General features: G+C 41.0%; 1 protein-coding gene across 1 annotated transcript; it reads right to left on the bottom strand.

The window, feature by feature from the left end:
• Window positions 1-5,054: 5,054 nt before the first annotated feature.
• Window positions 5,055-12,720, bottom strand: LOC139313755 (vomeronasal type-2 receptor 26-like). Its single transcript, XM_070939204.1, has 6 exons — window positions 12,557-12,720; window positions 11,182-11,473; window positions 10,064-10,924; window positions 8,582-8,800; window positions 8,287-8,413; window positions 5,055-5,959 (listed from the first exon to the last, which is right to left on the bottom strand). The coding sequence occupies exons 1-6, from the start codon at window positions 12,718-12,720 to the stop codon at window positions 5,055-5,057; spliced, it is 2,568 nt and encodes an 855-aa protein (XP_070795305.1).
• Between the last annotated feature and the right edge of the window lie 2,758 nt (window positions 12,721-15,478).

Below are 15,478 nucleotides of genomic sequence, written 5' to 3'. Positions count from 1 at the left end.
TGAATTGTAATATATTCTTAATTCAATAAAATTTCATTAAAAAAAAAAAGAAATTCTTGAGTAGTGAGAAGGGTGGCCTGTGGGTTTAGGACAAATTATATCCATAAATTGAGGGATTCGGCTGTACATTATGAATGATTTGATAGATGTTGATCCTAATAAAAATGACAACAAAATTAAAATTGTGATTTAACTATTGACTTCCTTTATCCTGGAAGATCTGCTTTTGACATTTGCTCTACCTGTCTGATTAGAAATGGTTCCTTCTGGACAAGGGGCACATTGGTAGCAGCAAACTGGCTCTCCCTCTGGGACTCTCCTCCTCTCTCCTGCCTGGCACCTCTTCATGCCACACCTTTCTCCTCTGAAAGAGAAAAAGAGAAATGGTTGAGATGGCCTAAGCAATAAACATGCTTCATTTGTTCAATTCCATGTTTTTATTTCAATCAAAAGTATGAATTCAAAGGAAATTATTCCCCTGAAACAAAACAAAACAAAACAAAAAAAATCAGCTCCTGTGTGATTTAGGGCAGCAGCATTCTGACCCATCAGTGGGTGCTGGAGATTGGAGCTGGGACTTCTGCATGCAAAGGAGGGTTTGTGACATTAACTACAGCTTTGGTGAAAGAGGAAATGATGAGGACCCAACGGAACAGTGTGAGGGAAACAAGTCATTGGAGGTGTGCGAGGTGAGCAAAATAGAAACAGGAGGAGTGTGTGCTAATTGAGACAACATTGAAGTACTTCATTCTCAGCATACTTTATCAAAATTTCTATGGCAACGTAGGTGATATGCTTCTTTTTTATTAAGACATCAATTCTTTCTTGAGGACAGTAACAGCAGAAAGGTACAGAAGTAACTTGATCCCTTTTGTCAGTAGGAATCCCTCCCATTGTTTACTTTAGTGCATACTGATAAATCCTGCAGTGAGATTTGATTCTTGGTTTTGAGGTCCTGCATTTGATTCCACAATGGGAATAGTCCATAGAAATCACTGTTACCTGCTCGAATGGCATCCTGACCTTCAAAAAATTCTTCCCAATCTCAACCCTTTCTGGACCAGCCACAAATCAGACCTGAAATGTGTTACGTGCAGATCAGGTTTTTCACCCAATGGCTGCCATATTTTATGATCCAATAGAGCCGGTTTTCCAGTTAGAAGGAGGTTCTGCATCTCCAGAAGAGAACAAATCTTTCCCGGAATTTACATCAATGCCTTTGAACTCACTTTTGTGGGCCAGATGATCGTATCAGAGTTAATGGTGAAATCCTGATCTGGGGAGCCCCAGGATCGATTTGCCCAACTTTCACCAGAGCCATTGATTTATTGTGAACGGAAACCCAGTTGACAAGTTCATAATGAGAAGAGTCCAGTCCAATTCCTGAGGAGGAGATTTCATCCCCAGCACTGTTGTTGAACTGGACTTTCCTCAAATAGGGAAGAAGCTGAAAGAAAAGAGACCTTCAGAAATTGGAGCAATTGGTTGAAAGCCTCACATGAGTTCTCATGGCTCCTTCCATTCTATCATAGCCCCCATTTTAGCAGACCGGTTTATGTCTGAGAAGTTCTGTGGCACCACTGGTGGAGATTTGAGCAATCAGGGGTAACACCAAGTGCTTAGCTACTTCCCCAACAAAACAGGGGACTGGGAATTTGTATCATGGCTTCTTCAACTTCACTTTTAACAAATTGTATGTATAAAGATTTTAATGCCAAACTACAAATTTCATTGTTTGGTTTTCCTCGTGTTTTACTTGGCTCTAAAGCAGGGATGAAATGCTCCCAGTTCAGACCGGATCAGCTGATCCAGTAGCGAAGATGGCCGGTATTTCGGCGAACCAGTAGCGATGGCAGCTGGAGGCTCTGCCTATCCACCCAGAAGTCAACAGTAACCTGGTTTTTTGAGCCTCTCTGCATGCGCTGGGGCCAAGAGAGGCGGTGGTGGCTGCACTGCATGCACAGCCCCGGGACATCCACCCTCTCTTCCGGAGCACCGCTGCCACCCCAGAGCTTGCCTTTGCCTCTGCAGTCCACTGGCCCCTCTTGCCCTCTCTTTCTGGGTGCAGCATTTCTGCTTGTTGGGCCACTTCCCTGCAGCACTTCTGCTGGTGCCACCATGCAACCCTCCCGTGAGGAAAAGGAGGGAAAAAGCAAAGCGGCTGGCTGTGGAGCTGCCAGCTTCAGGAAATGGCCCAACGTGCCCAGAAAGAGACTTTGGCCTTGCCCCAGAGCCACCACCCACTCACTGCCTGCTCACTGCCCACTCGCCACCCACTCGCCCTTCACCTTGGGTCAGGGGCCGGGACCCAGGGCCCAGGGATGCACTATTCACCAAAGCCCCGGAGCCACCACCTGCTCGCTGCCTGCCTCAGCTGGGTCAAGGAATGCACCATTCCTCGACTCCGGCCTTGCCCTGGAGCTGCCGCCACTCACCGCCCACTCGCCACCCGCTCGCCCTTCGCCTTGGGTTGGGGGCCGGGTCCTCTCCTCTCCTCTTTAATATGTAAAAGAAGCTACCGGGTGAGATCATCCACCTATGTGGGGTGAAGTGTTATTAGTGTGTTGAAGATGTTCTACTCTACATCTCTGGCCCTGGTGACCCAAGCAGCACTGTTGAAATCCTGACTCAGGATCTGATGGCTTTGGGGTTCTGGAGGGGAGAATCAGGCTTCAACTCAACCCTGAAATACTAAGTGGATTTGGGGTTTTACCATCTATGGTATCGGATGAGCTTTCACTGCCGCAAACATGCTCGGTACATAATCTGGGATCAGGGGTGAAATCCAGCAGGTTCTGACAGGTTCTGGAGAACCGGTAGCAGAAGTTTGGAGTAGTTTGGAGAACCAGCAAACGCCACCTCTGGCTAGCCCCAGAGTGGGGTGGGAATGGAGATTTTGCAATATCCTTCCCTGCCACATCCTCCAAGCCATGCCCACCAAGCTACACCACGCCCACCAAACCATGCCCACAGAACCGATAGTAAAAATAAATGTGGATTTCACCACTGTCTAGGATCCTTCATAACTCCTGCCTCCTGCCCAAAGAATAGATGGCAGTTGTAGCCAGGAGATCTTTTGCAGAGCCATGTTTTGTGTGCCAGTTGCACCCATTCCTGGTTCATGAGGGTCTGTTATTCACAGTTATTCATGCCCTGGACACTTCCTGAATGGACCGTTGTAATGCTTGCTTTCTAGCGTTGACCTTGAACAGCATTTGGACTTTTGAACAGGTGCAAAATGCCCAGCCCACCTCACAGGGTTGTTGCTGTGGGGAAGATAGGAAGAAGATGTGTTGGATATCTTAGCACCTTGAGTTATTTCTAAAAAATAATAATAATAATATTGGGATGTAGAAAAACAAATACATAAATAAATATCCTATTAATAAAAGGATGGGATTTCCAGGACCCAGAAATGATCAAGATCTCAAATCTACTTAGAAATACAACATCTGAACTAAGGCCTTTCAAAACGTTAGTTTTATCCTTGAAAGTCCTGAATGATCTGGCACAGAGGAACCAGCAACTCCATCTTCTCCAAACTCTTTTGGCCAAAACTGAAGCCTATGAAGGAGCTCAGGCCCTGCTCTTCTGTCTGGAGCAGCTTCCCCTCAGAAATTGGATCTGCTCCATGTTCCCTAAGCTATTTATAAATAAATATTCAGGAACACATTTGGTGAACTCTTCCTCTCAATTTTATTGAGTCCTCTAAATTATTGATACAGGAACCGAAGACTGATTTGTATTACAAATGAAGAAAGGAAGTACAACTAAAACTCAGTACAGCTCTCCATATCTATCTTTCCTTCCTGGCAGACAGTTGTTTCTTCCACCAAACCCGTGTGCCAAAAAATAGTTCCCTTTCCCATTTTCAGATTCTTTTGAGGGACTCTCATCAGCTCCTTCCATCCATGACTTTCTCACTATCTCCTTAAACATGTTTGATTGTTCATCAACATTTATTCCTCATAGCAGGTTGTCCACTATGTCTCTACGTCCACTTGCATGCCTCTTCATTGTGCCACCCCTTTTCCCAACTTTACAGCATGCTCTGCATTTGTCCATCTTTTAAGGCCTCAGTTATTCCAGACTGGAAACAGAAGTTCTGCAGCTCTCTGACAAGGTCTTCATGTGAATTGTTCATTTCTCTTTCAAACTATCAACTATCTTGAAGTTTGATTTGTGAATATATCATAGATGGTCAGACAGATAGATGATAGCTAAGCAAATAGAAATTTTCAAATACGTACTCACAAGTATATATATTAATTCTATGAAACATTTGTTGCAAATCATTTGAGATTTTAGACAATATACTGCTGTCTATATATAATAGGACACAGACTTCTGCCTTCCCAAATAAGCAGTTTCTAGACATTTCCTCTATTCTTATCTATTGGTTCATTAAACAAGCAACAGAATATCACACAACTGTGTCTTTTTCCCTGAATATGAACAAGTCAGAATATATTCCATTTATTCTCCCCACCTCATCCTTCCTTCCTTCCTTCCATCCAACCAACCATCTTTCTTTTTCACAATATTTGAAAAGAATAAAAAACAGTACAAGTAGCAGGAGCAGGAAAATATCTATTAATATCTATTTCACATGATCATGTTTATTAATAAAGTATGTTCTCTAGTAAGTATATAGAGAGCAAAAAAAATGTAGCTCAATTAAACTGCAGAATTGTAAGAAGTCTAATAATCACTTGAATGAAAAATTTGTTAAGGAACTTGGCAAAATATGCTTCAGAACAACCCAACATAGTGAAACCAACCCAACATATTTTTAAACTTACTTTGGATGATAATAGACCTTTAACATCAAAGCATATTTCCAAGTTGTTCATGGGGCCTCACTGGGGTGAACTGACATTCATAAAAAATAAAAATGTGGGAGATTAATAAATGGTCTGTGATTATTTACATCACTTCATTTACAATTATTTAATGAACTATACTCTCCCTCATGTCACAATTTTTTTTTAGAAATCAGATCAAATACAAAAATGCCCTAAAGTCAAATTAAAACATTCAAATCTCTGCATAAATCAGAGATTTTTGTGTCCCATTATATTTTCTTTACAATTAAGATGGGGTCTCAGTAGGATAATATAACATTTGGGGAAAAAGATGCAAGCCAAGAGACCAGCCCCAGAAGCCAAGATGGAGAAGATCTCCACGGCCACCATGGACTTCCCTTTGGTGCTCAGGTAAGTGGGGAGGAATGAGATCCAAACACTGCAAAAGACCAGCATGCTGAAAGTAATGAACTTGGCTTCGTTAAAGCTGTCGGGCAATTTCCTAGCCAGAAAGGCCACTGTGAAACTGACACTGGCCAGGAAACCCAGGTAGGCGAGGACAGCATAAAACATTGAAGCTGAGCCTTCATTACATTCCAAGATGGCCTCTCCTACTAAGGAGTGGAAGTCCATGTTGGGAAATGGAGGGGAGGATGCCAGCCAGGTGACACACAGAACTGCTTGTATCAGGGGACAAGCTAAGACAATGGAGTTTGTCAGTGGTTTTCCTAAGAGTTTCCTTGTCTTGTTTCCAGGTTTGGTGGCCATGAAGGCCAGAACCACCATGACAGTTTTTGCCAACACAGAGGAAACTGCAAGGGAAAAGAGAATGGCAAAGGCAGTTTGTCGGAAGAGGCAGGTGAGCTTCCTGGGTTGACCGATGAAGAGGAAGGAGCAGAGGAAGCAGAGTAGGAGGGAGACCAGGAGGATGTAGGTGAGATCTCGGTTGTTGGCCTTGACGATTGGTGTGTCACGATGCTTAAGGAAAATCACCAGGACTGTAGATGTGGTCATAAAGAGAAAAAGAGTGAGGGAAACTAAAGCATATCCCAAGTTATCGTGATAGCCAAGGAAGTGCATCTTCTTCACAATGCAGCGATTCTTCTCCTTGTTTGGGTATTCGTCTTCTGGGCAAGGGTCACAGAGAGCTGCATCTGAAATCAAAAGTCTTTTTCTGAGCAGTTCAGTAGCATCTAACATGATTTTGAGAGACAAAAGACTGGCCAAAAAAATCAATCAACAATGGAATTTTAGAAAGACTAAGAGATGATGAATAATGAGAAAACATATGAATAAAACTGGAAAACCCCAAAACCCAATAAGTTTTCGGTTAGTAGATGGTAATTTAAGACTAGACAATCTAATTGAATATTAACAGTGTGTTAAAAGATATTGTGAATTTAAAATATTAAGGATTAGAAATGGTGGGGACTTTGAGCTATACTCCTGTGATGGATTGAATATTGTTAATAATTTGTGTTATTTGTAATCCTATACATTTGGAATATTGATGTTATGGTGGAATAATGAGTGGTTTTTAAAAGATTGAATGACAACATTTACTAAGGGATAACAAACACAGGGTGCGAAGAAATGTTATTTATGCTTAAATGAATTAAAGGGAAAATGCAAAAGGAATATGAAATGAGACTAATATTGTTTGAAGTTGAAAGATTAGAATTCTACATACTATTTTTGTTAACGTTGTATAAAAAAGACCTGACCCAATCAATGTACTGTCCATGAAACATGTATGTTTATATTGGAAAAAACAAAAAATATATATATATATATATATAAAGCATCTAACACAATTTCCCCCTCTCTGCAATGGCCAACTCACAAAGATAATGATAGAATGACTGACTGTGCCGAGTGCACTGCATTATAAAGGGCAAATTACACTTCATTCAGGATGACCCTGGGGTTGGGCTGGGCAAAGACAAGGATCTATTCAGCTCCAGCAGGGCTGGTCAATTTGGTGGAGGAAAGAAAAAAGCTCCTTCCAGTCTTTAGGGACTTCCATGATTACTGTGGCTTTTACTGTGAGACAGATTTCCAACTGTTGCTTTCCCCAGTTTGTACTGGAACCCACAAAAGACCGATAATTCTGTAAGCCAGCAATCCTGCTAATTGGTTTATATGTGCATTATTTGGTTCACCTTCTCTGCTTTGTAATTCAGGCCTGGTCATTCAGACTTTTTTGCAGGGAAGTTTAGAAAACATAGAAAGAATAGAATAGAATAGAATAGAATTCTTTATTGGCCAAGTGTGATTGGACACACAAGGAATTTGTCTTGGTGCATAGGCTCTCGGTGTACATAAAAGAAAAGATAGGTTCGTCAAGAGTCATAAGGTACAACACTTAATGATAGTTATAGTCATAGGGAACAAATAAGCAATCAGAAAACAATATCAATATAAATCATAAGGATATAAGAAACAAAGTTACAGTCATACAGTCATAAGTGGGAGGAGATGGGTGATGGGAACGATGAGAAGATTAATAGTAGAGCAGACTTAGTAAATAGTTTGACAGTGTTGAGGGAATTATTTGTTTAGAGATAGATAGTGGGACCTTCGATATTCCCCAAAAGTTATATTAATTTCCTGGCAGTTTGATAATGCTGAAAGAACCAAAAACCCTCCACCCCACCAAAAAATAAAGCTTGAACCATATACTGCACCCCTTCAGGAAAAGATAGGTAGTTTAATTTTTCAATGTGATGTGAAAGCAGGAGTGAGAATTCTAGAAGGGAAACTATCAATTGTGCCATGAAACTACCCCACATAAATAGCTGAGAGGTGGGGAAGATGGCCCATGGGGTTAAGACGGGTCAGAGCCATAAACTAAAAGTTCTCCTGAGACCTACGAATAGGTTGATTGAGGGTGATAAAGTTTGAATAAGTAGATTAACTAGTTTGATTAAGCTCGATCAAAGTCATTATGGGTTCTTTCCAACGCCTACTGTGCAAACCCTAGAAACTATAAAAAGCTGTTTAAAACTTTTCCCTCTCTGCTCCTTATGCAAGATGGTCACAGTTCTTTCTTTTTTTCTTGGCAAAGAAAGGCAGAAAATGCAGAAGAGCAATGCAATTCTTCTGATTTGTAGTCAACTTCCTTTGATTTTGGGGTCATATGTGATTGTTGGTTCCTTCATTCAGTCAGTCCTTCATTTGGGGCTAAGGCTGGCCATTCCCACTGTCCTAAAAGATTGGAAACTCTACCCCCATGATCCTGAAAAACTGCTGCTAACAACTTACAGAATAACAGAATTAGAAGGGACCTTGGATGTCTTCTAGTCCAACCTCTGCTCAAGCAGAAGGCCTTTAAAGAAGGCTGAGTTCAATGAGCCACTCTTTACATTTCATCGTCTTGAATTTCTCAACTGATTTTCTCCCTCAGGTTCTCCTTCAACCCTCTCCATCCAGCCATGCCAGACTTCTCATTCCTGCTTGAGGGCCTCCTTGAGCAACTTGCCTGTTTGATTAGAGATGGTCCCTTCTGGGCAAGAAACACATCCGTAGCAACAAGAGCGCTTCCCCTCTGCAACTTTCCTGGCTTGTCCTGGAAGGCAGCGCTTCACACAACGGGAAAATGGCTTTGTCTGAAACAAGAGATTTTTAGCGTTGAGAGATGAGAAACATTCAGCTAGGCTGCATGATCTGTATAAAAGTGGCCCCTTCTTGCTCCATTCTGATCAGAGTTTCCATCTCAACAGCCCCTTCTCTTCTCTCAGTTTTCCTTAATCCTGGAAAGAGCGTCTGGTACCCACCTGGTTGGCCCACACAATGGCATCGGGGTCGATGCTGAAAAATGCAGCTGACGGAGCCTCCGGATCGACCCATCCGACTTTCTCTCGAAGGATTGTCATATTTTCAAAGACGACCCAGTTCAGGATATCAAATCCTGTATATTCCATCCCAGTTTCTGAAAAGGAGACTTCCTCCCCAGCGGTGTTGTTGAAAAGGACGTTTCTCAAGAAGCCGTGCACCTGGAATTGCAAATCAAGCAAACAAACAACCAACATGTCCATAAGAGGAAAGAGAGTCCATGTAAAGAGATTGTCAGGGCTGCCTCTGTCCATGTCCTAGGAAAGAAAAATTCTCAGCTCCATCAATTTAGAGAACAAACTGAAAGCAAGAATTTCCAGCCAAGCTCTGAGGCAAAGGGCACGAAAACAGCAACTTGAAAGAAACTGTACAGCCCGACCCCTCTTTCTATGGCAGCAAGCAGCAGGCTAACTGACAGAGATTTCTTTTCAAATTGCAATATGTGGAAGGAATATTATTCTGAACGCAGGACATGAAACAGAGATGGAGTTAGCCAGCATTTCCCAGATAGGCCTTTAACACACAACCTGTTATTCCTTTTAGTTTATTATACCCCACTTAAGAACTAGGGTAGCAAGCGTGTTCTTAGCTGATAGAGAAAATAACCTTTGGTGAATAAGAGGGTAAATATATTTCACTTTAAGGTAAAAAAGAAAACTATTTTTCCCCCAAATGAAAATGTGGAGGGAGCGAAATAGGCCTATGGTGAAATGAGACTTAATTCCATTTGTAAATTATGACCTGTTTTTACACCAGAATCCTAAGTGAACTGGAAGTTAAGACAACGAATGTTCCATTTCTGGAGTGACTAGATTTTCCACTTCAAGGATTGGACCTACACACTACTGTGAAGGGGGAAAAAGTGCTTGGAAAAATAAACGAATAAGAAAACTCCAGTGCCAGATGATTCCTCTGTCAAATCTAATTGGTTAAGCAGTTAATCCAAGCAATGAATGAGACACATGTTGCAGCTTGGAAGTTTCTCAAAATTTTCTCATTCTTATTTACTTGATTGTTTCCCTTACGAATCGTCTGCAGACAACAGGAGAAATTTCTGTAAATGTCAAGATATGCGATTTTTAAAAAAGAGGGAAAAGGTAGTTAGACAAGACAGTGGAGATCAAAGGCAAATGTTTATAAATCCGAAAAGAGTGAAAAGTGAAAAATGCATGTTTTACCAACGAAAGGAATAAAACATAAATTCAACAACAACAACAAAAAAAAATAGTTTGCCTGAGAAGGCTCCTGGATTGGGACTGATTGGGACTGAAGGGCAAAAGGCACCCCAATTATGGGATGGCAGTATGCGCCATCCCATAATTGGGTAAACCAAGTTGCCCTGACAAAAAAACACTTAGTGTAAAGTGAAGGTAACCAAGAGGAGGGAGGATTCATTGACCAGAAGGGAAGACTTCAAGAGTTACCTGCCAGGGCTTCACAGAGAGGTGAAGGTGTGGCTTCTTTCTGCCCCTCTTCAATGACCTTTGTGATTCCCATGTGTGCGCAGCATGTAATGCGTGTGCCACAGAATAGGCAGCATTGTAGATGCTGTAGCTGAAACCGGTCATCTTTCCATCAAAGACGGAGGCCGGGAGGGTGTCCAGGTTCTCCTCTCCTGTGCAAACTCTTCGGCCATCAGGTGAGGCCAGACCTGCCTTCAAAACCACACAGTCAAATGCAACTTCCCACCATTCAGGGAGAAAGACGTCTCCATGGGGTTCCTGTGGATTCAGAGCCCAGAGATAATCTTTGAATCCTGGCACCGGTTTTGTGTGAACCGTGAAAGACAAAGCGCCATGGAGGGATTTTAATTTCACCCAATCGTAGTGATAGCCAATAGCTGAAAATTCCCATTGGGTGGTCAGGATCCAGACCTTCCCAGAAGAAGCATTGCTCTCTTCTTCATAAATGTAGAGGGATCCTATCAGGCTTTGCAGAGCATTTGAATCTCCAGAGATAATCACAACCTGAGCATCACTGTTCAAAATGGTCCAAATCACTTCTTTTAGCTTACCGCCCAATACATTGAATATTGAGATTTGGGGCAAGATCTGTTCTACAAATTGCATGCAAATGTCATTCTGGGCGAGGGTGGCATCAAAAATCTGGATGAAAAGAACACTGTTCTCTGACTTCTGAACAACCATCCCAATCCAGTTCCACTGGAAATAGAGAAGGAGCTGGACAATGGCTGCATTCTGTAGATGATATTGGGGATCGATCTGGTAGAAGGTGGGGAACTGAATCTTATCTTTCAACACAGGGTCAGAGAAGCGATAACCTAGCTGAGGGTGGAGATGGAGGAAAAGGAAGAGGTTGAGCAAGGAAAATGGTACCTGTATTTTTTGTTACTAACCTCAGACCTTCTAGATTAGCAGGGTATCCTATTCTAGACCCCTATCCCCACAACCTTGTATCTTCATGAGATGTTTTCTTCTGGTCACAGAATTGGCTCTGCAGGTTGTTGGAAGTAACCACACAAGGCAGAACCTACAGCATTACATCTGCATTCCCCCTTTCATCATACTACGTGTCCAAGTACCTGAGAAACCTTGAAATTGCCAAATAAGGTTGCCATCTGGTATGAAGTTCTGGAGCTGAGACCCCCAAGGACAGAGAGAAGGTGGTCCTGTGTGTCACACTTATAGTTAGGGAAAGCTTTTCCCCGGCTGGAGAGCAGAGACAGGCTGACATCTTCACTCATGCTTGCATACTGGTTCTCTTCGTAGATGCGGAAGCCCAGGGTGATGTTGGGGAGAAGATGTGGGTCTCTGTTGATCTCCCAGATGGCAAATGCCAAGGCCAGGATGTGTTGGTAGTTCTTGGGAACAGGCCTTTGTTGCAAGTGTTAGAGGACAAAAATTAGACAGGAGCAGGAGGGAGATGTACTGTATATTTGGTTAAGAAAACATTATCAGGATTCCAGGAGTTAATCATAAAACAGACGAATACAAATTAGTCAATCTAATTTACTGCTGTCAGAAAACAGGGTTTCTGTCAATCATCTGATCCTGTTTCTCTTGTCAACAGTGTTGTGGTAAAGCCTCCTTTCCCTCACTCCGCAGCACGTTTCTGTGAGTTGGTGCAGAAATTATCATGTACAGCATGAGCTCAGTTCAAATTAGTATTGACTTTTCTGAAATGAATTTCTCAGTCCAGTTAAGGAAATGTTCATCTTGCTAAAGCTACACACTTTATGATATCCAGTCTTGGAAATCTTTACAGGCTGACAACTTCTGCTCTGCATTCTCAGGCACGTTTTCCCAATCTGGCACTCTTCACCCATCATGTTATCAGAGTCCTTTTCAATTAGGTGGCTTCATAAATCCAATAAATTAGAGTAAATTAAATGTCTGACCAGATTGACTTTTGCTGGCCAGCAATGATTTTCCCGATATATCTGGAAAGCCCTTTCAGTGTCTCAGAATGTGAAACTCTTTCTGTTGGGGATTCTCAAAGAAACTCTCTCCACTGACCTAGAAGTGCCCAGGATTGACAGGAGATTGGTGGGAAGCCAGACTTGGTGTGACAAAAGACAGACTTTCTCTATTTGGAATGTAATGAAAGCATGAAGGATGGTGTTATTATTTTCAATAATGAGATGAGAAGATAGAGGACCCTAGCATTATTTCTCCCCATCTTCAGCCCAAATTGGCTTCACTGAAATGTGTACCTTTCCTACAGGAATATGGAGAAAAGGTTGACTCCCTTGTATGACAAGCTATTCTTCACCACTGAAGAGTCAGAGGGCTTGAGAAGTGGATTAGAGGGACGTTGAGTCATCAAGGAGAATCATTGTGTCCTAATTAGGAAGGTTCCACACCAACAGAGACTGGATGGGATTTAAATCTGCCCCATCTTCAAGACTGCCCTTTCTGCATTGCCCTGAAAAAAAAGACAATCAAGGAAACACTTACAGAGAATAGGCATCCCAATCACCAGGAGGTTCATGTAAAGGAAACATTGGGACTACAGAAATGGAGAGAGGCAGATTTCCACCGATAATAAGATCTCCAGGTCTGTAATAGTCTTTCTGTGTTTGATAAGGTCTCGTCCAGAAGCAGTTTGGCTTCAGGTCCATCTGGACAGCTGCAGGCAAGGACCATAGCAACATTAAAAGCCAACTCATTGTCCACAGACATAGACCTTCTTCCTAGAGCAAGTCAACAAAGGGTGATGTAGGGAATGCAATGCTCTGATGACTTCAGAGGGCTCAAGTAGAGTTTTAGGTCTTCAGGAGAAGCATTCCTCTCAGCTCCAGCTTTAAAGATACCCAGAAATATTATTCAGAGCATGTTAAGTAAACATGTTTTGACCTGACACAAACCTCTTTATGCTTAGGGATGGCTAATCTCTGGAAATCCACTGAGATGAAGTAAGAGTCACTACTGTTTTATGAATCCCAGGAGAAGGAAATGCCCAAATTATTCCTGTCAAGCCTGAAGCCGACCTGGCTGGGGGCTGTTTTCTCTTTTGTGTGTGTGTGGGTCTTCCTATCGGGATTTCTCACCACAAGGCTTCAGGCTGACACAGCTTGGAGTGAAGGGGGGTAGAGGTAGATGTGAGGTTATAGTCTAAACAACATAGATCTCTGATGAATTGGGGACATTTGCATTCTTTTAGGGAGTTGTTAACACCACCTGGAGATTTATTTGTCCCCTCAGGGTCACCTGAGGATGTGGAGCCTTCTTGGAACTGCTGACAGGACTGTGTTGTAGACTGGAGATAGATGATGTCATATCCCTCCCCCTCTGTTGGGAGAGGGATGTTCAGTTTTGACATAGATGGCCTCTTTGACTTCTCTTTCAAACCAGCAGTCCTAACTGTCCAAAACGTGGATGTTGCTGTTTTCAAAAGAATGGCCTTTGCCTTTCCTCTTCCTTCCATTCCCCACCATCCAGTCAGAGCTGAAGAAGCTTCTTTGATGGGAAGCAAAACCTCTTCAAAGTCAAACGAAAAAGGCCAGTTGCCTCTGGAAAAAGCAGCTTTGGGACAACCAATATCAGAATGGCTGAGACTATCCATAGACACTAGCAGAGAATTCTCAAAGCCTCAAGGGACTATGGAAACAAATATATATGCTCAAAGCCACTGACACCAAATCTAACCTTTTAAAGTGCTGTAGGAAAAATACAAATTAAATGAATAAAGTAATAAAATATCCTCATTAATATAACAAACATATGTTTAACACCAAGCATTATTTCCACAGAGGGCATTGGGTCTCGGGGGGGGGGGACAATAGGAAGACATGGGGAGGGATGGAAGGTAGGTGATGACTGCTGACATCAGATATATTGTGATCAGTTATAGCATTTTTTTTATTAAAAGTTTTTATTTTATAAACAAACAAACAATACATAATCAATCATTCAATATATCTTCTGAGTACATCTTTTGTATCTTCTTTTTACTCCTCCAATATTTGTCATATCTTAATATTATCATTTCCTTTATTATGACATTTCCCCCACATTTCTTACTTCTCTATTAATACATTTATCTATCTTTTAGTTTTATTAAAAATTAAACAACAGTTTTATCCCCAACAACCTTCAACCCCCTCTCCGCTCCCCCACCCCCAACTTCCCAGAGCAAAAACAGGGTATAACATTAAACAAGCATAAGCTAAAATATACTAACTTACTACAAGATTCAAAACTCCCTCAGACTCTTTAACTCCTCTTTTAAAAATTATTCATCAGCCTCCCTTTTAAAATTCTAAATTAAACATTTTAAAACTTTCTTTAAAGCATATCTTTTTAAAAGAAAAGAAAAAGAAAAAAAATATTATTTTAAGTTAAACCTTTTAAGATCTCTTAATACCTTTAATAAAACATTCTTCATGATATAAGTTTCAAAACTTTTTTCTTTTTTTTCCTCCTTCAAAAGGCTATCCATATAATCTTAAAAATACTAATAATCCATTGAGTTAAATTATTTCTAACTCTTGAGTTCATTCTTCAAAATATCAATTTCAAAGCTTTCAGAGAGTTATCAATTAAATTTAAAGTTAGGCATTTTAATACCTCAATAATTTTTTTAAAAGAAACCTATCCATTTTTAGTTAAACATTTTTACTTAAACTTAAAAAATACTAATTTCAGTAAACTTTTCAAATTTATTATTAAAATCCTCCCCAAAAGAAACTAATCTTCAATTCTTCCTTTCTTTCTATATTTTTTCTAGTCCTTCTTCTTCAATAGTACTTTCTTCTTCAACATTGCTCCTCCCCCTACTTTTATTTTCGAAAATTTTTGAATATAGATTTGAGACTAATGCATCTTTGGAAATCGTTCTCTTCTAAAAGTTATCTCCTTCAATTTGAAACCTCCATTTCGACTCTTCCTGCTTTATAATCAGTCACTTCCTTGCTTGAAAATTGATTCTGTCTATCAAGCCAAAAATTGTCATGATAAAGTTTATCAGTCTGCAGGAAAGAGTCTATTTGGTGCTTTTCAGTTAACTGCATAGGAGCTTCTGCCAAAACCTCTGTTTTCAGTGTGCTAGCTTCCATCGTGATCCTGACAGCCTTTTTTCCTGCTCCAAACTCAAAATAGCTTGATTTTCTTCCTCTTTTCCAGCCAGCAAATCATTGTTGTTTTCCAGATTATAATTTTGAATAGTCCTTTCAACTGATTCCTATATAGCAGAAGTATAAAAATTTAAGAGTTCTTGTAAAACCTTTACAGTCACAACTTGTGAATTTGCTGGCTCATATAATAATGATCCTCCATCCTTGATGTCAGCCATATTTCAATTTCCACTTTAAATTTATTCAGCTGTCAGGTCAATAAGTCCAATAATTTTCCACACAATTTAGAAATATAAAGTAGTTG

The sequence above is a fragment of the Pituophis catenifer genome, unplaced genomic scaffold (assembly GCF_029215685.1).
Source record: "Pituophis catenifer annectens isolate HBS135680 unplaced genomic scaffold, rPitCat1.0.hap2 SCAF_1, whole genome shotgun sequence".
Taxonomy (NCBI): domain Eukaryota; kingdom Metazoa; phylum Chordata; class Lepidosauria; order Squamata; family Colubridae; genus Pituophis; species Pituophis catenifer.
This window is presented reverse-complemented; position numbering and strand designations above follow the sequence as displayed.

Bases quoted from the DNA above. Each gene is read 5' to 3' on its own strand.
- LOC139313755 (XM_070939204.1), bottom strand. From the start codon at position 12,720: ATGGACCTGAAGCCAAACTGCTTCTGGACGAGACCTTATCAAACACAG. The intron at 8,801-10,063 runs GTAACTCTTGAA...TTGCAATTCCAG, and splicing joins TCTCTGTGAAGCCCTGGCAG to GTGCACGGCTTCTTGAGAAA. The intron at 8,414-8,581 runs GTGGGTACCAGA...CTCTTGTTTCAG, and splicing joins CCATTGTGTGGGCCAACCAG to ACAAAGCCATTTTCCCGTTG.